This window comes from Rhea americana, unplaced genomic scaffold, assembly GCF_003343005.1.
Source record: "Rhea americana isolate MKP2758 unplaced genomic scaffold, rheAme1 scaffold_23, whole genome shotgun sequence".
NCBI lineage: Eukaryota > Metazoa > Chordata > Aves > Rheiformes > Rheidae > Rhea > Rhea americana.
Window position 1 is genome coordinate 5448834 of NW_028186346.1, and position 25287 is coordinate 5474120.

Here is a 25287-nt window from a genome sequence, read left to right on the forward strand (position 1 = left end):
CCCAGCATTTTAAAAAGCATCAGAATGCCAGAGGATTTACCAGCGTGGTATCAAAAAAAAAAAAACCCAGCATTTTAAAAAGCATCAGAATGCCAGAGGATTTACCAGCGTGGTATCAGGGAGAAATTCTGCACATARGCTGTCTCTAACTTAGCAGGAACCTTCTGGTACTGCAGAGAGCATGCTTTTAAGGCCCAGCTCTACCAGGCTTAGTCCTGATGACATCTAACTGGGAACTATTTGGTGCAATTACGGCAGCAGAGAGAAGGATGGCCCCCCATCTAAAAACATCAAGAAACTCAAAAACAGTCATTAGAAGTGGGAAACAGAGAGAAATGCCATCTTATCAAAACAGGAATATTAGCAACAAAAATCCAAAAGCAAAAGGAATTTCCAGTGATTCATTGTAAGTAATCATGTGCAATGATGAAATTCAGCTACAAAGCTATTTACTCTTTGCCTTATCCTTTTGATGTGAAGCTACTGTGGCCAGAACACATTCTYGTGGGCTGTACTTTTGTCATACACTTTGCCAGCACCATTTTGGGATTGCAAGATTTCAGAATGATGATGATAGATAGAAGAATGAGACAAGCCTGTCAGTTAAAAGAAAAAAAATATCCACACTTCTTCCAAATAGACTTATTCTGACTTCTGGCTGCCAATGAGCAATGCTCCTTTTGGTACTAAATAGGATCAGAAAAGCCTTGGGGAATGAAAGATGACTTATAACCTTGGTTCTGATATAACAAAGACTGGAAAGCAAGTCCAGTTCAAACGTATACCACATTCAATACTTAAGTTCTTACTTGAATGTCATGAGTAGACAGTCTCTTTCTATGAATCAACGGTAGAGAATTGTATCAATAAACTATGTTATGCCTACAAAAATCASGAGTTACTTCTAATACCTTATACGGATTTTAAAGTGACTGAATCTTGGCTTCCATATTAAAAGTCTGGCCTACTTGGCTAAGATAATATTACTGCGAAAACTACGCACTCCAGTCTTGATGGAAAATTGTAGATGACAGTGATGACCCAAAGGGAATCTATATCACTGACACTGTAATATTTCAACAAACAATGTTTTACCAGATGGTCAATGGCCATCATTCCTCACCAATACCATGTGCAGTTTGATTTGTTTGTTTGATACACTTGGTCATTAGTGTAATGAAATCATCACCCATAAGGCTGACTGATACTGTCCCATTATTTCCTCATGCTGTTTTGCTTTTATCTTATATTTCATCATAAATTATTCAGGGCAGGGACCACCTTTTTCTTGTTATAGTGTATATTCCATAAATGAGACCTAGACAATAGCTGAAGCTCCTATGTTTTACAAAAGTATAAATAAAATATAAAATTTGTTATTAACTGTTGTTTCATACCTTAAGATATTTTACAAGATCAGTTCCCAGTGCACGAGCTCCAGACTCTGTTTTCTGACAGTATTGAAAAAAATTATGCAAGTGCTGGTCCTATAAAAGACAAAAAGAATCACAAATTAAACAATGTCTAACATTTTTACCCATAATCAAAATCAAAATATGGAGAAAATGTGTATGTCTGTATATACACATTTTTTGAAAATAACTGAACTGTGCCACTCTAAAGAATAATTTAGTATGAAAGTAACACAGATTCTTTTTTGCCTGTATGAAAAGTCTCCAGTGATTCTGAAAATTCATTATACAAAAATTACCATATTCTTTCACACCAGCTGACATGCAGAAAATAGGATACAGACATTGGTTATCCCCACTGATCACGTGGTGTGTGTTATGAGCAACTACAACAGCACTCAGTGTTTTGCAGACATGTCATTAAATAGCTTTCAGGTAACTATGATCTCCCATCTAACAGCAAGGAAGGCTCAGATTGGAACAGACGACAGTATTAGACAAAAGGTTCACATTTGGAATAGTCTTAATGTCAGATCTGTGATTTTTTTTTTTTTTTTTTTGATGTGAAAGATGGATACCGTGCACAGAGCTGAAGAGACAAAAAGTATGACAGCAGTATTTTAACGACTAGGACTTTGGAAATCTTCTCCCCAAATTGTATATACATGTTATAAACACACACTATTCCTAAAACTTATTCTAATTTGTAACTTACCTGAGTATACACTGTTGACACCAGATGAGTGGATATTTTTAACAGTTGTTTGCCTCCGTCTACCCATTTAATTTCAGGACCAGAATGCTGCACGCACACGAAGAGAAAAACTAAAATAATGTAGCTGAATATATGAATAAAACAGTGYTTTGTTTATAGGACCAGAAATAATGCTTTTTGGTATCAGTTTTGTTTTGTTGAGGAAATGTGTGCAATGAAYAAGTCCAGCACTAATAAAAGTGTTTATGAAGCTTAAAAATGACCAGTAATAGAACTGGTAGTTCTACAGCTAATCATCTTGGTCCTACCCTCCTAATCATAGGCATGAGGAAAGATAAATAGCCATTGTAGGAGTCTTGAAAAATAATCATAGTTAAAATATGAGAAGATTAAAGATACGAAGGAGATGATGGATGAAAAGCTTATATCYGAGTTTTGCTTGTTTGTTTGTTTTTTAAAAAAGGGAGGTGGAACAGGAGAAGAACAGTAACTCCAGCAGTTGATTAGGCCTCTTTAAGAGTCGTTTTTCTCTGCATTTCATCCTTTCAGTCAAAGCTCCTATCACATTTTACATTTTCTATCCTTTTTGATATCACTTCTATTAATATAATCTTGCAAACTTTCTGCTTTGAAAAATAAAGCCATAATTTAATAGATTTAAATGAAGTATAAAGATTGAAAAAGTCTTATTCTTGCATCTAGATTTCTGTAGAAATACAGGGCTTACTGAAAGACGACAGCTTAGATGAAATACTAAGAAAAAGTTCAGTAAAAGACTTCAGATCATTTGCATGTCATCTTAAACTGAAAATAGCTGAATATATTTTAAAATTTGATTATGATAGCTAGTTAGTGATTTTTACAAAAGCTGAAACTAAAACACCTCCTTAATACATCAGGTATGTAATAACAGAAATAACTACTTAACAGTTTAAACGAAAAGCTGTATTAGGGCAGTTGACTCAAATTCTTGTAAATGTTGGAGTTCAGTTGTAAGTTTTGTCTCCAATGTGTGCTTGGGTTTGTTTGTTTTCTCCAAATGAGTTTCATAATTTCTGCAAAGCATTCCTTTTCAACTATATAAGAACATTTTTTCCACTAGAAAAGTAGTGGCTTAGAATTTTTGAACAGAACTGGGGAATTACAACTCGTTTTCAAGGTTTGTTCTTTTTGTTTTGTTTTGTTTTGGAAAGATTACATGAATTTTATATAGCATACCTTTCCAGTTCCCACTTCTTGATAACTAAGGTAGCCTGATGGAAGATTAGCTGACACTGGGATGTGTTGCTCGTTTGTCGCCACTCTTCCATCCTTTATTAGTGGAAGCCAAGAAAAGCCAACTACGAAATATGAGAAGAAAGTCATTTTAAGTATATTATAACTCTTAATATAAACTCATATGAAAGTCTTCTTGTACACTTCTGCTAAGCAATTCATAAACCAGAAAATGCTACTGTAAGACCCAAACACAATTAGAACATACAATTACAAATACTTAAAAAGGCTTGTCTCTGCAAGCTTAAAAGCATTTTACGGATGAATTCAACAGGATCTCAGGTTAGCAGATAAATGTACTGCATAAAACTTCCCCAACAGTTCCTGCAAGTAAAGTATTAGGAGACAAACCTTGCATTTCAACAACATCTTTCTTCTTTGTACTCCCTTTGCTTGAATTATCACAGCTGACATGGTAGAAGGTGAACAACAGATGATGTCTTTCATGTAACTGAGTTGGCAATTCTATTTTAATCTGAAAGGCAAAGAATCAGGGTCTTTGTCTTCAGTTAGAACAGTGACATAACACTGTTTGCACAGAAGCTAGATGTCAGTCTATGTCACTTCAGGTAAAATTTAAGAATAATCATACAAAGTAGACAAAATTTTACTTACAATGAAAAATGGGCCTGACCACTCAAATAATCATCAATAACTTCACAGTCTTCAAAGATTTTCTGGTATTTTTGAAACTCGGAAAATATTTAACACGATAAAATTGATCTCGTAAAGGTAGCTTACCTCATCATAAAACTCTGGATTTTGGTGGTGATGCAAAACAGCAGCAAATGCACTTCTAGTAAATACTGGTCCACCTGGCCTACCATAGATGCACTAATAACCAAAAAATAAAAAAATAAAATAAAAAAAAAAAAAGGAGAGAGAGAGAGAGAGAAAAAAAGACTATGATCCTTATTCACTTTCAGCCTGGAATCTGTTTCACCTAGAATTTTAAATATTTTAACTTATGTTACATGCCTAAATAAGAATGAAATTTTTGTAATGCAATTTTTATAGGTCAAAGATACATTGACTTTCAAAAACATCACAGATTTAACATGGATATAAACAGTGAGTAAAAACTAAGATTGCTGAGTAAACTTTCAAATCTTTCAAATGTGGAATTTACGTAAGTGCATTGTATTAAAAAGCAAATTAACTAATTACAGAAATGTTGACAAGATGAAGAACTGGCACATCCACAGTTTGGTCAAAGAACTGACAGCTCCTTTGAAAAATAATGACTACTGGAAGTGAATACAGAGGTTTCAGAAAGGTGTCTAGAAGCTATCTGCGTCTGTGTTGCCCTTACACTCTAAACATTACTAGAGCTAGGAGGTCTTGCCTGTAATTCCCAACATGCTAAAAGCAACCCCCTCCACAAAGAAAAAACCCCTAAAACAAAACAAAGTTTGAATTAGGGACAACACTAGAAACAAATCTGATTCCTTTGCACAGGCAGAAGTTTACATAACCAGTAGTCTGCTTTTTCTTGTGCAGTAGAGTTGACTCTGTGATTTCCCCATGGGATTCCTATACATTTTTCTACTACTTTTCTTTTGGGCACCTTGACCTCCATTTCACCATGGCAGATCAGGAACAAATACAGAGTGTGGCTCTGCAGTTGATCTAAAGTGTAATTGTTTTAATTTCTTAAGAATTCTTCCTATGGAGTAAGCATAAGCCATCTTCCCTCCCCCGAGAAATTTATTCTTGGAATTTTGTTCATGTGAAGAAAGGAATTACTCTGACGGTTCTGTAGTAATCTTTTATTTTAAGAACAAGCAAGTCATTTAAAAGTTACTCCTACACCAAATGCAAAGGAATAACAGAAAGCTGCTATCACAAACCAGATAAATTATCAAGTATTACCACACTATTTTGCAAATTCCTCACTGTTTTCTGTGATCAGTCACCAAAAATCAAAGACTAACCTTTAAAGGCATAGAATCCTCTTCATCAGAATCCTTGAATTCAATGCATACTGCAATATTTCTAGCCTAAAGCAGTTTTTAGAAACAAAAACTCTTAATTAGAACAACTATCACAGAAATAGAATATGCAATCAATCTTAACCAAATTGAAGAGAAGAATGTACTGTTTTCCTATACTTACCTTTGCAAATGACTTTTGACCGTCATATTTCAAGTGTTTTGGATAAACATAAAGATGATTGTTGTAGATAGTGAAAGGCTGAGTATGTTTTGGTATACACGGAACAAATTCTTCTATTTCAAACGTTATTAGTGTCTTGGTATTGTTTTCAAATTGTTTCATGGGAATGTATGATGAGTTAACATAATCTGAAAATATATTAAAAACAATAAAAAACTGAAGAGAAAAAGCTTATTTGYCTATTTATCACTGTTTATTCACACTTACTTGGAAAATCTGGTGACACATTATCAATTGTAACATCCAGATTTCCTAAAATAACAGGAAGCTTGGCCATCTTTTCAGGTCTATAGGAAGGAAACAAACCCAAAAGTCAGGCTAAATGCAAATCTATCAGAAATACCAGAGAAAATAGATAATAGGAAACAGAAGCAAAATTAATATCCTGAAATAGGATTGTGAGAGGAAAGGTGGTTTGGGGTGGATAACTGATCTGGTCTGGMTTTTTTTTGTAAGATTCAGAGTTTTCTTTTCTTTTAATTTACAACAAAAATAGAACAAGGTAAAGTTTTATTCACAAATGTGAATAAAGTTAAGGAAATGCATAATGTTTTTCATTTTTTAAATCAAAATGAAAAACTTCATTAAAGATAAGTTTTGTCTGTCTTGTAGTAACTCAAGATCTTTTACAACATGGAGAGGTGCTATAATTAAGACTTTTTACATCTTTAACAGGCCTTTAATGGCATAAAACTGAGGGAAAGATTGGAAGGGAGAGAGAAATCAGTAAGTTAATAAAGCATGCCTTCCACACAGTAACGTTTTTCCTATCCCCTCCTCCTTCTAAAAAAATAACCCATCCTACAATTACCTACTACTAACCAGTCAACTATGAAATTTCTTAGGCAATTTTCATGTAGCTAATTCAGAAATATGATTTAAACTACGAGTACCCATGTTAAAACACCAGTGTAGAAACCTTTTAGTCGTAAACACAGTCAATAGTATCTTTTTTCTTTAATTATTACAAATGGAGTACATGCAACATTTTCCAAAARCACTATCCCTGTGATGTGAACCAAACAACCTACTTCTGGTTGGAGTCTGGATGCTAACTCCAGCAGCTTAGCCTTAGACATTTCAATCACTTTCTTATTAAAATCCCTGTGAAATATTGTATGCAGTTCCACAAACAGGATGCTGAAATAACTTAATTCCTTAATTTCTTTAATTAAAAGTAATAAGATAGGCTAATTTACTGTATTAGTTTCAGATTCAATAATATTATTTATGGCAAGGAGTACCAGTACATAGCAATTTCAATGCTATGTAAACCTTAATGAATCCTTAAGCAGTGTGCTGAAACAGAATTAAATAATATATTACAAATTTCAACTCCTTATGAAATTTGGTAAGCAAAAATAAAATAAAGAAGCTACATGTAAAGCCTTGTGAGATTTGCAATGACCAACTGTTAAAATTAACAGAACTCCAGGTAACTGTCACATATCAGAAATGGAAGTGCCTTTAGGAAGGAGCAAAGGCTGTTCTACTATATCATATCTATTTATAAGAAAGGAGATTAAAACCCAAAACATTGTAGTTCATTTAATATGGTCATCTGTCAGGAGGAGATTATTAAGCCTTTCACACAAAATGATAGAGTCTTTAGGAATATTTTATACAAAAGGATGACTGAAGTTCTGTTATTTAGGTTTCCTGAGCCACATGCAACACCAAAGAAGCTGGACCAGATACTGACAGAAATACTTGAATACTTTTCCATGAGAGGTAGCATGAACCAGAACAGAGTATACGTAACTGCTAATGTACAGCTAACTCAGGATATGATGCTTACTACACAGTTTTGACTTGTAGCATGTCAGTCATGCTTGTAGCACCCTGAACAGAACACTAACAGAAAGATCTGTAGCTTGTGTGAGGACCTTGAATATATGTGTACAACTGCAAATTTCAAGTGAAAATATAAGAATACATACATCAAAATATTACATGCTGCAGTTGAAGATTACAAAAAAAAATACAAACTTTTAAAGTGAGGAAGTTAAACTTACTTCCTGAAATCTGCTAACAACTTCAGCATGTCTTCATTTGAAAGTTTATTACTGTCTTGTCTGAACAGAGGAGAAAATCTTGCATTTTTGTCCAGTGTTCCTGAGGCATCTTTAAACAATGTCCTGAAAGTCAAAATCTTGCTTTCAGTTAAGTTCATATAAGGTTTAAAACATACTACACCATTCTTCATATTAAATAGTTAATTTTCCTTTCATTGTAGGTGAGTTCTGGCATACAAATAGCTCAGTCTAACAAATGTGAACAATATTATTCTTAATAAAAAATTTTAAGAACCCTGACAATGAAAAAGTAGGTAATACTCAAATAATTTGAACGATAATATAATGAATGTTTATAATTATTTCTCCCAATAGAGGTGTTAATCTTGCTTATCAGAAATCTATATTTAAAATAAAATAAGAAATAATCTAAATAGCATGTTAAGTTTTAAAAGAAGTGAGATGTAGAAGATTGTGCTAAAACAACAGTTAAAAAATATATATATATATATATATATATACACACACACACACATAGAGAGAGAGAGAGAGAGAGAAAGACAAGATCCATCCTTACCTAGCTGCCCAGGCAAAAGGCATTCGATATTGACCTAATCTCTGGCATGCCTGCTTAGCATTCTTCAAAACTTTCTGTGCAACCTGCAGGATACAAGTAGTAGCCAAGTTTTAAAGGGTATTTTTTTTTATACTGTAAATATGCAAGAAAACCTCCCACACATCTATACAGATATGAATTAGAAAATCATCTTTAGAAGATGAATACTAAGAATATGATAAAAAGATGAATGAAAATATGTCTAAACAATTCATTGCCAGTTAATCTGGGTCTACCGATTTCATGGGTCAAAACATAGACCCATCTACCTCCTCTGATAATATATGTTTAACCACATAACGAAAAATGATGAGGAACAAGTCCTTTGATTTCTGCTTTCTTTAATTTGTAATTACTCAACAACTGATAACTCAACCATAAGAATATAAAAATAAGATGGAATAAAGAGAACAAACTGCAAAAGCAATTGGCTCTGATTATAAACCCACCAAATATATCCATTTACAGCAAATAAATAYTCATAACAAAACTGATTTTATAATATATGAAAACTAGGCTAACAACACTTGGCTTAAGAAATCTAATTTTTTACTTTTTAGTGACAGATTTAACATTTTTATTCCAAGGAATTGACTAASAAGAGCTTTTTCAATGATACATAAAAGTCATGTGAAAGGTAGGAGGCAGGATTTAACTGTTTTATTAAGACAAAATTGTGGTTGAAGAAAAAGATTTTTCCTTCGCTCACTTCCCTGTTCACTCCCATTCTATGTACTGGAATACAGTTCTGCAGAGTAAATACTAAAATAGTATATAAACATGTATATTATGAGTGCCTACAGAATGTGAGAAGGAACTATATTAAGATCTCACAGACAGTCTTAATTTCAGAATTTTACAATTTTGCAAATTTTTTGTTCATATTTTCATTTTTTTTTAACTTCTAAGTAAATAAAGAATCTCATTACATAGAATCAGTATATATAACAATGAGAGCTAGAAATCAACTAGCCTAAGCTGGTGAACTGAGACCTGAGGCACTTGAGCTAAAGCAGAAGCTCCTGACAGAGCAGTAAGGTGCTCTGTTCCATGTGCGTACACCGAGCAAAATTATTTGTTAGAGGCAGATAGACAGAATAAGCCTGCCTGAATACTATTCCTGATTTATGCTATTGACATTATGAAGAGCTGTTTTATTAGTGTGTCCTCCAGCCATTTCTCAATCACCCTTTCTTGTAAAATGGGAAACACCTAAAGCATAAAATCTTGATCAATGATCATGGTTAATTCACAACAGACAGCAATGTTCAAGGGAAGAACAAGTGATCTCTTGGCTACAGAACTTGTTGCTTCCATTTTCCTCTTTTCCTACGTGAAGTAGTAATTCTGCTGTGAGGCGGAACATGCTCATTGCACTGACATTCTGGGAGGCCTATGCAGCCAGGAAATTTTGTTCTTTGTTTCAAAATAATTCAACATAATCCCAAATAGCAAGAATAGAAAAAAAAACAATTGAAGCTAAGTATTCAATTGTATAAGGTTATAAGCAAATGAAAACCATAAGTGGACAGTATATGCAAATGTAACAACAAATGTTCCTCTTGGCTATTTCTGTAACACAGAGCAACATATTTCTAGTAGTCAGCATCAAATTACAGAACACTTGGGCATAACTAACCTTCCCATGTGGCTCAGGCACAAGACAACCAAAAACTAGGTACTCAATTCAGGTTTGTTTTTAACTCAGTAACTATCAGCATATATTTCCAAAACGCATTCCTAAAATACAAAGCTGCTGAATTCTAATGATAGTTGCAAAAATCTCAAGTATTTCTGGAAAACCAAATCAGTAGCCTGATCTATTTTAAGACTGACTGAAAAGTATAKTTTTCTGCATGTTCCTTAGCCAGAATTGTATCAGTAGGAAAGTACACTGTTTGCCTGCAGAGACTTAAAGTTAACTCTTCCTTGTTCCATTTCACTAGCTGAGGACAGTATCAACAATACCTGCCATCACTTACAGAACTTTTCTCTTAATATCCTGGTTTAACTATTCAAGTACTACTGTAAATAAACAAAATTAGAACTCTATTGCTTCAGTGGCAGATAAGCAGCAGCAATGGGTAGAGCTTCTTTTAGATACATTGCAGAAAACAGATTAAAACGTTGTGTCATACAAGATCCCTGTAAAGTTGAGATGTTTCTGTGGTTTATCTCTTAAAGTGACTTGGAGATCACTCAAATATAGTGAACTATTTACAATGTAAAGAACAGTTTTAATGACCTCAGTGATTCTAAAGGAAAACACTAAAAGTGCCAATAAGAAAGTTACAGTAGAACTATGACTGTGAAAAGGTCACACAAAACAGAAGTCGGCAACAATAATATGACAAATAAGATATATTAACTACAAGAGGCATGAGGTTAATTTCTGGCCTATATTAAATATTTTATTGTTCAAAATTTCTGTATTCAATTTTCATTCTGAGGTTTAATAGGGCTTTGTTAAATCAGGGATTTAAACAGCTTAATAAAGAGTGATCATAAAAAGCTAAGTAAATGTTYTTCTGTAGTATGCTAGACCATCTATAAAGTTTCAAGTAATAATTAGCTATTAATAATAACTAAACTTTACTAAAGCAAACCATCAAGATATCTGAATAGTCTATAAAATAAACAAACTTTTGACTGACATTTATTCATTTCAAATCAACCTATCTTGCCTCAGTATTTTCTCCAATACCACGAAAAAATACGTAACATACCTTTGAAGAATCTGAACTTTTCATATATGGTTCAGCACAATGTGTAATACTTCCCTGCAATACTTTTTCTATTCTAGCCACAAGGAAAATGTCAGGATGAGGACATGTGACTGAAAATATTCCCTAAAAATAAAACAAGAGATAAATATAAAACACACACTCCTTTTACTTCACATAATGGAAAGTCATTTGAAACACATAAGAAAACTACTTCTATTCAAAATCCCAGTCAAATATTACTACTTCTTACCAAATACTACTACGTCTTACCTGCTTTGGATATTGCAACACTGTTTCATGAATGCCTTGAATTCTGTGTAAGCTATCACCACTACCATTCATCATTTGTTGAGATGCATTGGATATCATGTGCCTTACTGAGATGTGGTTCAAATCAACATGGAAATCTGCTGAAATCTTCCGGTTATTTTTAATATCAAATAGTGATAATGTGACAAAGAAAGGTTCTACCTAGATGTTTTAAGAAAAGTGAAATGTCATTGCTGGTATCTATATTACCATAAAGACATAAATATGAAAAGAAAATGAGTATTATTTAAATACTTATTTAAATTATTTAAATAATTACATAGAATCATCATTCTGGTTACTACTAACAAGGTATAAAAGACCAAAAAAAAAAAAAATTTTCTAATTTATATAACATGGCAAAAAGGTTAGTTGCAAAGTTACTTTTCTTAGAATWGAAGCTCTCATTTTGATTGAAAGAAGTAGGAAAAAATAACCACAATATAAATTTCTCGATCACAGCAAGGAATTTCTGCCATTAAATATAGCATCAATACTGATACTAAGAAATTTATTACTGTATTAACAGAAAACAATTAGGCAAGTTATTTACATTTGTCGTTGGTCCCTCTTCATTTTCAGCAACACAGCTTTGCAAATTGAAAGATAAATCATTACACTTCACAAGAATTTTTTTTCCAAATTTCTCCTCGAATGGCTTTACTTCTGGTTCGATACCAGAAAAGTCAAGTTTCTTTAATTAAAAAAAAAAGAAAGAAAGAAAGAAAGAAAATAAAAAGTTAATTTAAGTTGTTCGTCTTATAAGGATCAAAATAGAAACAAATAATCCACTTTCTTGTAAAATGTCTAACCTGTGCATCTGGATCCAAGGCAAAAAGTTTAACCCTGCTTTCACTTTTGAACTTGATTTCTGCTTCCCTGGTACTCTGTCCAACAAAAGGAAAAAAAAGTCTTAATATCACACTACTAAATGGAAGTGGTTTTCAGTTTTGTTCCTTTGTATGTGGTGCTGTAACTGCTTTTAATTCATGTACTCTTCTCTTCTTCATTGAGCTTTTCTTTAGTTTAAATTGCTCCATCACGTCTGGAGAAGATTCCTCTCCTCTAATAGCTTTTCCAAGCCCCAAAACATGAAAACATATATCAGCAATGTTTAACTTTCAGAACACATGGAAGGCATACGGCAGTGTAGCCTCATACAGCATTTTGCCTCCTTAAATGAGAATAACTTGCATAAAATTATTCTATAGTAACAAAGAAGTATGAATGTAGGTTAAAGTTCAGAGTGACACTCAGACCACAAGATTGCTCAGGAAGCAAGAGGTTAGCTAAATTAAGAAACACCATCAAAGCAAATTTTCTCAAGCTCTACTATRAAAGAAGTGGTTTTCCTGTGGCAGATGGAAAAAAACAAAAAACCCCAAAACACAAAACTCTCACCACTTAGAAGTCACTGCGTAAAGCTAGAAGGTACACCAATCCTCTCTGGGATTTCTGGATACCTACTTATTAACGGTAAAATAAAAGTAAGGTGGAACAAAATAGAATGTGAAAAATGGTGGTATACATAGGTTACTCTTCCAATAAAAGAGATTATTTAAAGAATATTCTATGATTTTAAAGACACAGGACATAACAAGCGGATGTATGTATAAGCCAAAATTAGCAATGTAGTAGAGTTCCCATTTCTAAAGTGTAGCTGGCTAAACAGGAACACAAAGCACTACATTACAGACAGGTATCTATTTCTAGATTAACTTGTGCTTGTTAAAAGAAGTTACCAACCCAAAATGTTCATTACTGATCATCAGCTGGAAGTGATCTCCTGTCCACATCTGCTTTGCTGGAGTTTGGAGAAACTCCTGCTACGCCTCAAGCAAAAGAGAAAACATGCCAGCTCTATTTATCAACCTAAGACAGGAGTTTGAACAATCTAAAAGAAAATCAGACTTAATCGAGTGTTTTTACAAAACACTCATCAGCAGAAGTGGTGGATGATAAGAATAAACATTTGTCAGTTGAAAACAAATGAATTTGTATACCGTTAATCTAAGATTCTTCCACAGATCTATATATTAACTGACTACTTCCAGTTGCTATTGAAATGAATAATTTCTATATGCTTAACTTATATTACGGTAGTTCCTACAAAAATACACTGTACAGCACTGTAGATGCTATATGAACAGAAAACTTGTAGTCCCTACCAGTATGAGCTTATAATCTTTTTAAAGACAGGAATCATAGTAGATTAATAAGTAAAGCAGGTCTCAGTGGCGAAAAAGATAAAACTATGAAGCCTTTACGGTTCCTGCACATTCAAATAGCCATAGCTGTCACATATAAACCGACTAGCAGGTGCTAATGAGAATTTTCCAAGTGCATTACAGGTGAATTTCTGAGGTATTATTGGGAAAAAAAGATGCTTTAATGGATTTCATTTACCATTATCTTCAATGTACGCCTGAGAAAAGGCAACAGTTGTGGAAGAAATGACCAAGACACTCCATCTCAGCAGAGTAATAGCAGATTTTGCTTGTTTAACATCTGTTATGACTGAGAAGTATGGAGCAAAACTGTGAAGCAGTTCGATAATTTGACAGGAAATTGGCACATACGTTTTGGAAAGGAAAAAGACAGCGGCAACAATGGAAGAGGAAGACGACCCAAGTCGAGCAACAAGCTAGGGTTTGCTTCAGCTAAACCATCTTGAGTGCTCTTTCACTTTATGCACTTAAGCAAAGACAAGACAAGACAAAAATATACTTTTTTGACTGACAGGCCTAGGCTTACATCAGTCAAAAGTCATGAACTGAAAATCTATGCACTCATTGACTTCACTTAGACATAGCAATGACTCTGCAACTAAATTTCCTCATCTGTAAACCAGAGATAATACTTGCCTACCTGAAGAGACACTGGGACAGTTATGGTTAAGTAGGTACTTGGACACACTGCTTATGACAGTCACATAGTTACCTTAAATAGATGTTTATTTTGTTTTTKATTATGAAATGAATATTATATTCATATTCATATTTTGAATATGAAAAAAAAGGGGCATCCAACTCTTGGTATCTAAGTTACAAATAAAAGAAACATGAGGTAGGCAGGACAGAGACTGACATACGTGTGTACGTGAGTGAACTGAAATGCACGATACCATCTTATTCAGCAATATTATAAAAGAACAGCTGCTGACAGAAAACAGAGCTTGGAGATGTACTCACAAGAGCTGAACCTTTCCTAGGAAGACTAGAGCTATTTTTTCCCTATTGGCAGGCGCTTTAAAATCACCCCTGGAGGAATTTCTCTTTCCTCATTAGGATATGAGGCCAGCTATTGTGAAAATATTCCTCTTAGAACCAACAAAAATAGAGCAACTATCATCTAAAAGAAGGCTCAGTAGTGCATAGGTCTTCCTACACACTGGAAAAAAAACAAGTGACAATTGAAAAGATGATGCAAGAAAGAATAGAGGACAAAAATCCTCAAAAAAATTCATAAAGTAATTAAATTAAAGCAAAGCTAATGCGAAAAAAAAAAAAAGATTTTCCCCTATATTTCTCCTCAAGAGAAAAGGCTACAAAACTATATTACAATAAATTGTTTTGAAAAGTAGTATTTAGTAAAAATGAACTAGAACGGGAAAACTTAAAAATTAATTTTGAAGGAAACAAAAAAAATGTAAATGGGATCCATGGAATTAAAAAAAAAAAAAAAAGAGTCAAAGCTTACAGCTCTTCAAACAGCTCTTCAAAGACAACCTGACTGTACACATCACAATCACAATTTGTTTCCAAATGAAACCAGAGTACCACGCAGTCACTTTTTGTATACATGTACATTTCTAAGTTGATTCCAAAAAATTACAGAAAGAATTACATCAGCCAGTTTGAGTACTAGCCTATCTAGTAGGCTATTCAAACTAAATCATTTGATGTCTTAGCTTCTGTGATAGAAAGTATTTGTTTTATTGTTTACTCTAAGTTTATAAATTGCATTCTTTCACGAATAGTGACTATGTTAGAAAGACCATATGAAAGGAAGGGGAGAGTATTTTTGAGAATCTTCATTGAGAGAAGTTTCAAGACTGCAGGCTGTGGCACACAGAAGAAACAGTAAGAAAGTCACAGTAAGCAACAGAAACAGGTAACCACCTCCAGTCCTCAGGTCATTAAACAAAAATTTCCTGGGATCACAGAACTTTACTGAACTTGCTGCAACACAAAAGGCACTGATCTAAATGAAGYCAAGTATACAAGAGGGCAGGGGAAGAGTTTGTTATAAAATCTTTTTATTTCCATTCATCTTAACTACCAACTAGGAGTTCGCACTATATAACAAGTTAACTAATATGTTCATATTCTAACTCATTTCATATTCTAAAATTCAATGGAGTTTCAAAATCTTTTTGATGTTCTTTGGGAATCTATAGTAAGGGAAAGGTCTACAGTGTTCCAACTCAAAGGTCCGGCCTAGTCAGAACTCTACCACACTTCTATAAGAACATAAGTATAAAGTAAGAATTATGCTAATACAGAAACCATCCCTGAATTCCCCACCTAGTTACAAATAAAAGTATCCTAAACATATTAAGAACAGGATTTCATATTATCATTACTGCCCTGTATTTCTAATTGTAAAACTAAAGCTTGCTTTTAGTATAACCAGATTTATATAGGAATACTTTAGCACTTACTGTATGCAATACAACAAAAGCTGTCAAAAGCTGTCAAAAGTTTATATAAATTTTTAAGACAGAAGTTAGTTTGCTTGCAAAAGCAGAAAATGCAGAAGCTTAATAACCATTTCTATTGCCTGAAGAGCTTCTAAGCTTTCAGAGTACCACAAACTGACTGGAAGCTAGAAGGCAGTATCTTATTTTTACTGAAAGTTTAGGTGGCTAAATCTTATGTTTAGCATTTTATATCCTGAGTTCATATTTGCAATATATTACCTTGGCAATTTCAGGACAGTAGTTATCAAAACTACATGACGAGTTTTCCATTTTGCTTTGGTCATCATCTGCAATTACAAAACCATGTTAAAAGTCAAACAACAACTTGGAGAGTTCTGTAGCAAAGTTACTTTTGACTACTTTGCTCATAATTCTTACATCCTCAAAAGCAACAATGTTAACATAAACAGATTGTGGATTACTGCACCATTTCATTTTGATGCAGTTACTTCTTGGAAGATGTCACCAACTACTGTAGTTACATAAATTGGTAAAGTAGAAGTTATTTGCAGTCTTACCTAAATAAATAGCTACTAGATTTAATACTAATTTGGATATCTATGTGGGGAAAGGAGATACTCAGTACACAAATTTACATTTTTCAGCACATGTTGTAACTTGATTTTAAAACAAAGTGCCTTTTCTCTGTTCATTCAGGTACTCAAGCCTATCATCCAACCATGAAGTTGCCAAAGCAACCATTCAGTTGCCTAAAAGCAKCTCAGTTTTCCAAGGTCATTTGGTGACCACTGGCTAAAATGTCATTCATACAGTTGCAGGCCTCTCCATTTCTGATTTGGTTTTGTTGCAAACACATCACATTCAGTTCTGATGATCTTCATGTAAGACTGGTATCTTATCTGAAATTCTAACAATCCCTTTTGCTGTATCATGCAATTTAAGTAGCAATTCCTTAAAAAACCTCTTCCATTTTCTTCTGTATACACATGCACTTAGTCTGGTGATAAAGGATAATCTAGATGGCCTCTTGTGAATTCTTCCTTTTGAGAGTGCATTACAAAGGGAATGGGGAGCAGACTATCAACTATACCTGTATCTCATTCCTTACAGATGTCTGCCTCATCTATTCTTAAATGGATCCAACAAAAAAAGATTCTACACCCACTCACTTCCTGAAGTGCAGAAATAGTATCTGTGGTCAAGGGAATTGTATCTAAATTAAAATTCCCTCACTGTAACCACAATTTCTTCTGCTATCTAGAGTGGACACATAACAGCTTCCATTTCCAGCAGCATTTTTTGTGTTATAAGACAAGTCCATTCTCAGTCTTCTTTTTTCCTTAAACTATTTGACTCCTGATTTTTCCTTGTAGGTTCTATTTTCTAGACTATAGATCATTCTCATTACTCTCTTCTGGTCTTCACTCAATTGGAACCAATACAGAACAGTGCCATGTGGACATTTGTTTTGAAGCAGCTTACATTACTGAATGCATGCTAGTGAACACCTCAGTTGTTGGCTTTTTTTCTTAATTAAATTGATGCAAGTTTAACATGGCGTCTGCACCAGTTTATGTCCAAATGATGCAACTCTCATCAATTCAACAGCAAAAAGATCTGTAATTTTTACTACCAAAGAAAAGGAAATAAACAGCCAAAAGATATTGCCTTTCCTTATGAATGCATGTATATAGACATTGTCACATAAATGTACCATCATTTTGGTATTATTACTGGAAACTCTGCTTACCCTCATGAGATTCTCCATTTCTTTTTTCTTGCATTGCAGCCTCAAAGTTAAGCTGAAGGATTTTGTTCAGCGTGTTTATCCATTCTTCCATCTCCAGTTCACTGTCTGCAGCTAAAAGGTAACTACTCTTGTCTTGCATCTTCAGCTCAAATGCAAAACGTCTGACTTTATTGTTCTAAATTAAAATAAAAGATCTTTCTATATCTTTACTTTACATCCTGTCTTCCCACAAACTGAAGTAATTTGTCTAGTACAAACGTCTTTCATATCTTTTGACAAAAATATACAGTCCAATATATTGAACAAATGCATTTAAATTACACATTTTCGTTTCTGACATTTGACCTTTTTGAAGTTTCTTACTCTGCTGTGACAACAGGAACTACCTTTAAAGAGTAAGCAGCCAAAGAACTAAATGAACTTAAAAAAAAAAAATCATACAATAGAAACTAATTCCTCCTTCTACAAAAGATTCAGCCTGAAACATGTAATTCGGTTCCTTAAAAAAAAAAAAAAAAAATCATAAGCATAGCTGCCTTAAAAAAAATAGGCATTTCCACTGATTTCAAGTCAGATCACTGGAAAGTACAGTGGAGTCCTTACTTTTTATTAAAAAAAAAAAACGACTTTTATTATTGTTTTCCTCTTCCATTAAATGGAAGTGGAATTTCACTTGTGCAGAAATCACTTTTTCCCCAAATGGTTTTCTAGACATGCAATGTCAGTAAGTAACAGTAAAGAATGAATAAAATAAATCAGCCAGAAGGGAGACAGGACATAACTGACAATAATAAAATCATGCATCTCAAATAGTATCACTATGCATAGTATCTTATAGTTCAAAATTTGATTTCTTTGACCCTCACCAAAGCTCCAAATAAAGCAAACAGTTATCTCCAATACCATTTATTCTAGCCATTTATATCTGAATGACTTCTTGGCTTCAYAGAAGTGCACATTCAGTGATTTTGTTTTTTTCCTAACTTTGATCCAGAATTGGTCTCAAATTTCTACATGCAATTCTGGAAATCCAGAGTGCTAAGATTACCTGGCTGCTCATACTATAAAATACACTATAGTTTTTAAGACATAAGTCAACTATAATCCTGTAAGAGTCTGAAGTATTTTTTTGCTTAGAAACTATTGTATGGACCTAAAACCCCACCTGCAGTAGARACATGAACAACATAGGAAGGGGGGGAGAAAATGACAGAGTTTGAGAATATTTCAGGTTTCTGATAGAATAGATAGAATAGAATGTCCAGTGCTTCTCAGAAAGAGAAGCACTGATGTAAAAACAAAGGATTTTCAGTTAAAAAAAAAAGAAAGAAAGAAAGAAAGAAAAAAGAAAAAAAAAGAAAAAGCACAGATGATATTAAAATGCTCAAAGGGCCAGCAAAAATTTACTACAGGTCAAGTTTTTGCTTTTTGACTTTTTTTTTGAGTAAGTTTGATGAGCTTACTACATAACATTTTCACTTCCTCAAAAAAATTCAGTCCACAAAGCGTTTAAGTGTGTGTTAACATCACTGAATCCAAAGAATCAAAATGTTTTAGTGTAGGAAGAAATCTGAAGAACTGCTCTAAAATCCTCCACATTAAGAAAAGACAAATGCTAAAGAAAACTGTGTGTGTGGGTGCCTATTTTGGTTATCAAACCTCACTATCTTTGTTACATTTCTCACACATATACTGGATTCACGCATTCACTGCACTGAAATCAAACCTATCTGTGGGTACTCAGTGAATCGAATGTGTATTTCTTTCATCCGTTACTTCTAAAAATCTCAGTGTTTCTGACAATGCAACCTATAAAATGTTGTACTGCCCACAATAGTCTGTACCACAGCTACAGGCTGAGAAAGGAACAGTCCAGAAAATGGAGAATGTATGCTATTAGAGAGAGGAGGGCCAAGGCAGAGGAAGCCTTACCACAAGAGCAGAAGGAAAGATCCAGTATAAGAAGTACAATGCAAAGAACATGTGACTGCATCTCGGAATCAGCTTTTTATTAAAAAAAAGGGGGGGGCGGGGGACTGGTTTCACTGGGATTGGTCAAAATTGTACCCCAAAGGAAAACAATATGTGTAAATCCACACAATTTGCGGTCTGAATAAACACATTAAAATCACAAGGCTTTTCACACAAAGTTTCTAATAATGTATATCCCAAAATGTTATTACTTTATTTGGAGAAAAGAATCCTCTACAAAGCTGTTGCATCCCTCTGCATAAATCTTCACCAACAAAATTTATAGTCCAAATATATTTTAAAAATGCATTTCTATTAAAGTTTGCCTATTACTATCAAAGTTAACAATACCCTAAACCCAGGATTTTTTTCCCCAGGTATGCTGTGCCTAACAAAACAGTTACAAGCTGTACTGTAAATATATAACAGAATCACATGAAAAACAATTCTTTTCTTTGGCACTTTCTACTGAAAAATATTTTGCCAAAAGATTTCAACTTTCTAAAATAAAGAAAAGGACATAAAAGTAATATTATAAAGGTCAAATGAAAGCATCTGGAAGTAACTGAATTTAATACAATTCCCACAACAAAAATCCCACACAAGAAGTTATGCAAAATATTCCACAGCCCCTGTAAGTACAAAATGTAACTAAACTTAACTTTTATTTTATGCTGTCATTCTGCAATGATTTAAGTTGTGCTTTTTTTTGCATTTGCTTTCAAATTTTGTTTGATCCATTTGATAAGTAGTTGGCATCAACAAGTGATTTTTGCTCATTTAGAAACATCTTTCACATTCAGAACCTTTCACATTAAAATCAGGATCACTGCCTTTGCAAGAGGCAGTATATGTATTTGTTCCTGTGCACAAGATGCTTATCTATGTCCCATAGAAGTTATCTGAATTTTGGAAAAAAAAATCACATTTGCTATCAAATACAGAATTAACTGAATTATAATTACCTGAACCACCCCCATGCATGAATCTAGAAATATAGATCCTTTAGGTTCTTTTGATATTTTTTCATCTTTGTAGAAATTGAGATTATAGGATCCATCACCAAGTTGAATTAAGTGGAAAAATCTTCTCTTAAATGACTAGTTAAAAAAAATAGAAAAAAAGTTATGACACTAGCATTAATCAGCTTCATATTACAAAACCTGTATGTGCTATTAAGATACATATAGCTTACAGAAAAAAGCTTCTAATTAAAAATAATCTAATAGGTATCACTGAAAAGGTAACTGAAATCAGTAAGTTTTTTTTTTAATAGAAATAGCTTATTACACTTAAAAACCTGTAGCAATATTAGTTGAAAATACTTTTGACCCACTGAAAGGTATTTAAAATGAACTCTATAATGAGATAAATAAAATAGGCATTTATTCTGAGAAATACAATTAAAAATAGATTAAGTTTTAAAATAAGAAGGTAATACCAATAAAAACTCGTATTAGTAGAAAAAGGACTGTGTAATAATGCACCATGGCCCATCTGGGAAAATGATTTAAAACATCGACTTCCCCCACATACTGGATTTTTTCTAATTTAGAATTCTGATTTTTAGAGTAAAATGAAAGAAAGACTTCGTTACTACAAATCACACACAAGTTTCCTTCTTTCATCCCATGTTATTTTTGTTATAAGTAAAGCAAGTGCAAACCAACCTCTCAAAGGCAGAGTGATGTTTTAACACTAGTGCTCGTTTCTTATTTTACATACGATGTTAATAAACTTACTCGCATTGTCACACTGATTGCACTATTCATGTTGCCTTTGTACAGCCATCCTTGTTTTGTTATTCCACCCTTCTGAGACCCAAGAGATGCTGCATCCTAGAAAGGAAGAAAGGGAGGTGATTGTGGGGAGCGGAGAGTGAAGTTTTGTATCACAGCATGAAGCTGTTACACTTATTGCACACTTCAGAAGTTATTTCTTATGGATGGAACAGCTATGCTTATGGTAACAGTGATAATAACGCTCTTTAAGTCCTTGCTGAAATGCTACAGCTTTTTAATTCYCCCMCCCCCCCYTTTTTTTTAATAAGGTGCAGGGATGAGCATCTAACTTTTGATCTAATCTAACTTTTGACTAGTAACTTGACCAATTATATAGGCTTCCTTCATGGTCAGCAGGATATTCCAACTTTTAGGAAGCTAAATATTAAGCAAGATAAACCCCACAGAAAAAGGAAAAAGAGAGAGAACTCAAAACATTTACTCTGTAAGCTTTTGCATTTATTCAAAGCTTCCAGTGTGTTTTCACCAATTTCTATTACAAAAACAGAACAAGCTTGTGTTAATCCTTGCTGAAAGGTATTTCTAAATAATTAAAAAACCTTCAACCAAGAATTCTCCAACTATTTCGCTTTACCTATATTGTTTCAAAAACATTACTTTCTTAAGATCTTAGAGAACTGAATCACGAATTCTTAAATTAGATCTGTTCTTCTCCATAGTAGAAGTCACAGCTTTCTAAAGAAAACAARACCAAGCTTGGCAGTAGTGGCAAGTTCAGTATCAGTAGATCTGATGCATGCATCAAATATCACATCCATTGCACTGACACCATTTCTAACTGCCAGCTGATGGAATTTAGTAAATCTACATGCAAACTCATAGAGTATTCAAAATTACTACAAAGCAACACTGTACTATCCAAACCAATCAAAATGACAGATTTGAAAGTGCCACAGAAGGAATATTAAGTCATCAGTTCAAGTAATATTGAAAAACAAACAATATTGCCAAACAGACAATTTTACTACAGTTTCCAGCTGAGGTAACCCCTTCTGGCACAACATTAATGAATCAGAACTTGTAGGAAGAGTTTCAACCATTTAGAGGAGAAATACTCTTGGTAATTTATTATTTGAACATTCAAAAGTAGCTGAGTATCTGATTGAAAACAAAAAGATAAAACTTCAACTGCCTCAATTACTTTTTTCTGCTGCCTTTTCCTGGCTAGTAAGAGAACGTAACCCAGGAAGTACTTATATATGGGGAAAACAATCAATAGTTCAACAATAGATCATTAAAAACAAGTCCTAGGATAGTATTTTTTATCATAGAATGGTAAGGTTGGGAGGGACCTCTGGAGATCATCTAGTCCAACCTTCAGCATAGCCCATATAGGGATTGAACCCGCGACCTTGGCATTAGCAGCACCATGCTCTAACCAATATAAATTAGTTTCTACAACTAATCAAGAAATATTCTGTAAAAAGTAACTAGATTAATTTACATTTTTTTTTTATCCTGGGTAGCTTGCACATTCATATACATATGCACATGAGAACTTCAAGAAACCGTAAGCAGAAGACAAACATGCCAGTTTGTTCCTTCAAAACGCCAGTCAGCTTGCCACTACGGAAATTAGGTCCAGCAGGAACAACGCCGTAATCAACTGTCAGAACCTCTGTTCTTCAGTTTGGGATGAACTCACAGCCCAGAAAGATAGACCTCCAAGACTGAGAAATAGTCAGCAAATTTTCATATCCCCCAGTGAGTCTTCTTGTTCAAAGGATAAAATCTACTTGTTTCATACTTTGAAGTCATTATCCCCTACCACTGTTTCATCATTACCCAGATAACCCTTTTTCTTGTACAACCAAGTTAAAAAGACAATGAATGAAAACACTGGGTTTCCAGATATGTCTCTCCACCTACACTGGTGGAGCAGGATGGTTCAAAACCACTGTTACAAATCCAAGGTGATGAGTTATTGTCAGAATTTCAAACAGAACAGCCAAGACCTTTCTGTAATTTTACAAAGTCAATCATACGTATAAACACCTAACATGGAAAGAATTCCTTCATTACCTGGGTTTACAAAAGTTAGAATTTAGCTTTATTAACACTCTTTTTTCATGTCCAAGTCTCTGATGTGCAGTTTCCCAATTCTGTTGAACTGCACAGTGTTTTCTAATACCAAATATCACTTGGGCCTCACTACGTCATTATTATCAGGAAAAATTCTTGCCTACAGAGACAAAAAGCTACTGAACTTTTCCAGCCTATCACCTGTTAATACAAAGGAACATAGAACCCATAGTCATTAACATACAACTTTTACACTGAAAACATACTTCCTGTTTCCTACTGGTAAGTTCATTTCCCTACTTTTATTATTACTGCTGCACACTAGGCTTCACTTTTTTTTCAAATGATCTTTTCCACAAACTCAGCTCTGAAATCTACTCTAACAGTTACTGTTTCAACAAAAAACAATTCTTTATATACATCCTGTATCCCAGGCTGATTTAAAAATTCCACTTACAAACATCAATTTGACAGCCCAATAGCCCAAATTACTTTTTAAAAGAGAATTCTCCCCATTTTTCATGATGTAATATTAAACTAATCTTTATCTGCCCTTTCCCCAATTTTATCACTTGCAGCTATTTGTTTCTACCATTCTCTTAAGAAATCAAATCAAACACTGAGCACTTTTTAAACAAAGATTTGCACATATACTTTTTGGCTTACAAAGATGTTAGTGTTTGAAAGAAAAGCTCTTGCATTCATTCAGCCATTTTCACCCAAAAGGTAATTCTTTACTTCAAGAAACAATTTTTATCCCACCACACCCACTAAGCTCACTTTTCTTCCTAGCATACTACTTCATTCTGTTTATATTTTTAAGTTCCTCAAGCATCTTCTCCAGATATTGTTACTCTAAAAGAAATATGACGTTACTGCCCACTGTAGCAGGAAATTGGACAAAACTGAAAGTTTGCAAAACAGGAAGTCCCTTCTGTTTACAGTTCCCAGTTTTAAAAAAAAAAAAAAAATCTGATAACAGACAAGATGTATTTTTTCCGTGCCTGGTTAATGCTAGTAGGGAAGATCATTAACTCTAGGCATAAGAATTTTTCCTAGTAAATATCACAACTATTTCTCTATTTAATTTTTTTATGCTTTACCTCATTGTTTTATAAATACTAGGAGGATTTGGATAAAGATATATGGAATTACTGGCTCAAATATCATATTATCTACTAATAGCAATTTTGGAGAAACAGCATCCTAAGACAATCTGTTCGGGAATCTACCTATTGAGATACTCTCCCTGGACTACTTTTTCACACTTAATCCAACAAAATTCATAAGGATCTATTTTTATTCCATACACAGCAGTTCAGAATGCAAGGAACTTAAAAACAAAGTAACTGTTAATTCGTAAGAACACATAAAAATCATTTTATTTTAATTGTTTTCTGTGATGCAGAGTTCAAGTACTCATAAATAAATAAAATTAAAAAAAAGCCTTAGCATTCAACTACTCTGTGTTTTGAAACAGAGCACGATAAAAATAAAATAAGTTGCATACAACAGAAACAGTTATTGAAAAATAAGTCTTTGACATTTTAAACATACTAGGAAATTACTTGAGGCTATCCACATCTCTGGTTTTCCTAAGCAAGTAACAATAAAAATCTTCAGAACTTCAGAACCTACACTCAAATTTGTAACAAACTGATTTTAACTCACATAGCATGCTATGCTGTCATGCATGCTTAAATGTTTTTTGGTAAATATGTACCTGGCTATGATTTTACTCAGCTTAGTGACTCAAGCTACTTTAAGTAAAAAAAAAAAAAAAAAAAAAAAAAAAAAAAAAAAAAAAAAAAAAAAAAAAAAACACTATATATGTCT

The 25287-nt window shown here is 33.5% G+C and overlaps 1 protein-coding gene across 8 annotated transcripts in view; it reads right to left on the reverse strand.

Moving 5' to 3' along the window:
• DOCK9 (dedicator of cytokinesis 9) overlaps positions 1-25287 on the reverse strand; it is a 143587-nt gene that overhangs the window by 67243 nt on the left and 51057 nt on the right. For all 8 annotated transcript variants that reach the window (XM_085305985.1, XM_085305987.1, XM_085305986.1 and 5 more), the window contains 18 exons: positions 21370-21465; positions 20593-20727; positions 17657-17831; positions 16165-16232; positions 12056-12130; positions 11797-11937; positions 11205-11405; positions 10935-11057; positions 8170-8252; positions 7593-7715; positions 5785-5864; positions 5518-5705; positions 5337-5402; positions 4144-4236; positions 3754-3877; positions 3346-3467; positions 2128-2214; positions 1398-1487 (listed from right to left, as the gene is read on the reverse strand). In XM_085305985.1, coding sequence (XP_085162111.1) covers positions 1398-1487; positions 2128-2214; positions 3346-3467; positions 3754-3877; positions 4144-4236; positions 5337-5402; positions 5518-5705; positions 5785-5864; positions 7593-7715; positions 8170-8252; positions 10935-11057; positions 11205-11405; positions 11797-11937; positions 12056-12130; positions 16165-16232; positions 17657-17831; positions 20593-20727; positions 21370-21465 — 2070 coding nt within the window. The remainder of the gene's footprint in view (positions 1-1397; positions 1488-2127; positions 2215-3345; positions 3468-3753; positions 3878-4143; positions 4237-5336; positions 5403-5517; positions 5706-5784; positions 5865-7592; positions 7716-8169; positions 8253-10934; positions 11058-11204; positions 11406-11796; positions 11938-12055; positions 12131-16164; positions 16233-17656; positions 17832-20592; positions 20728-21369; positions 21466-25287) is intronic.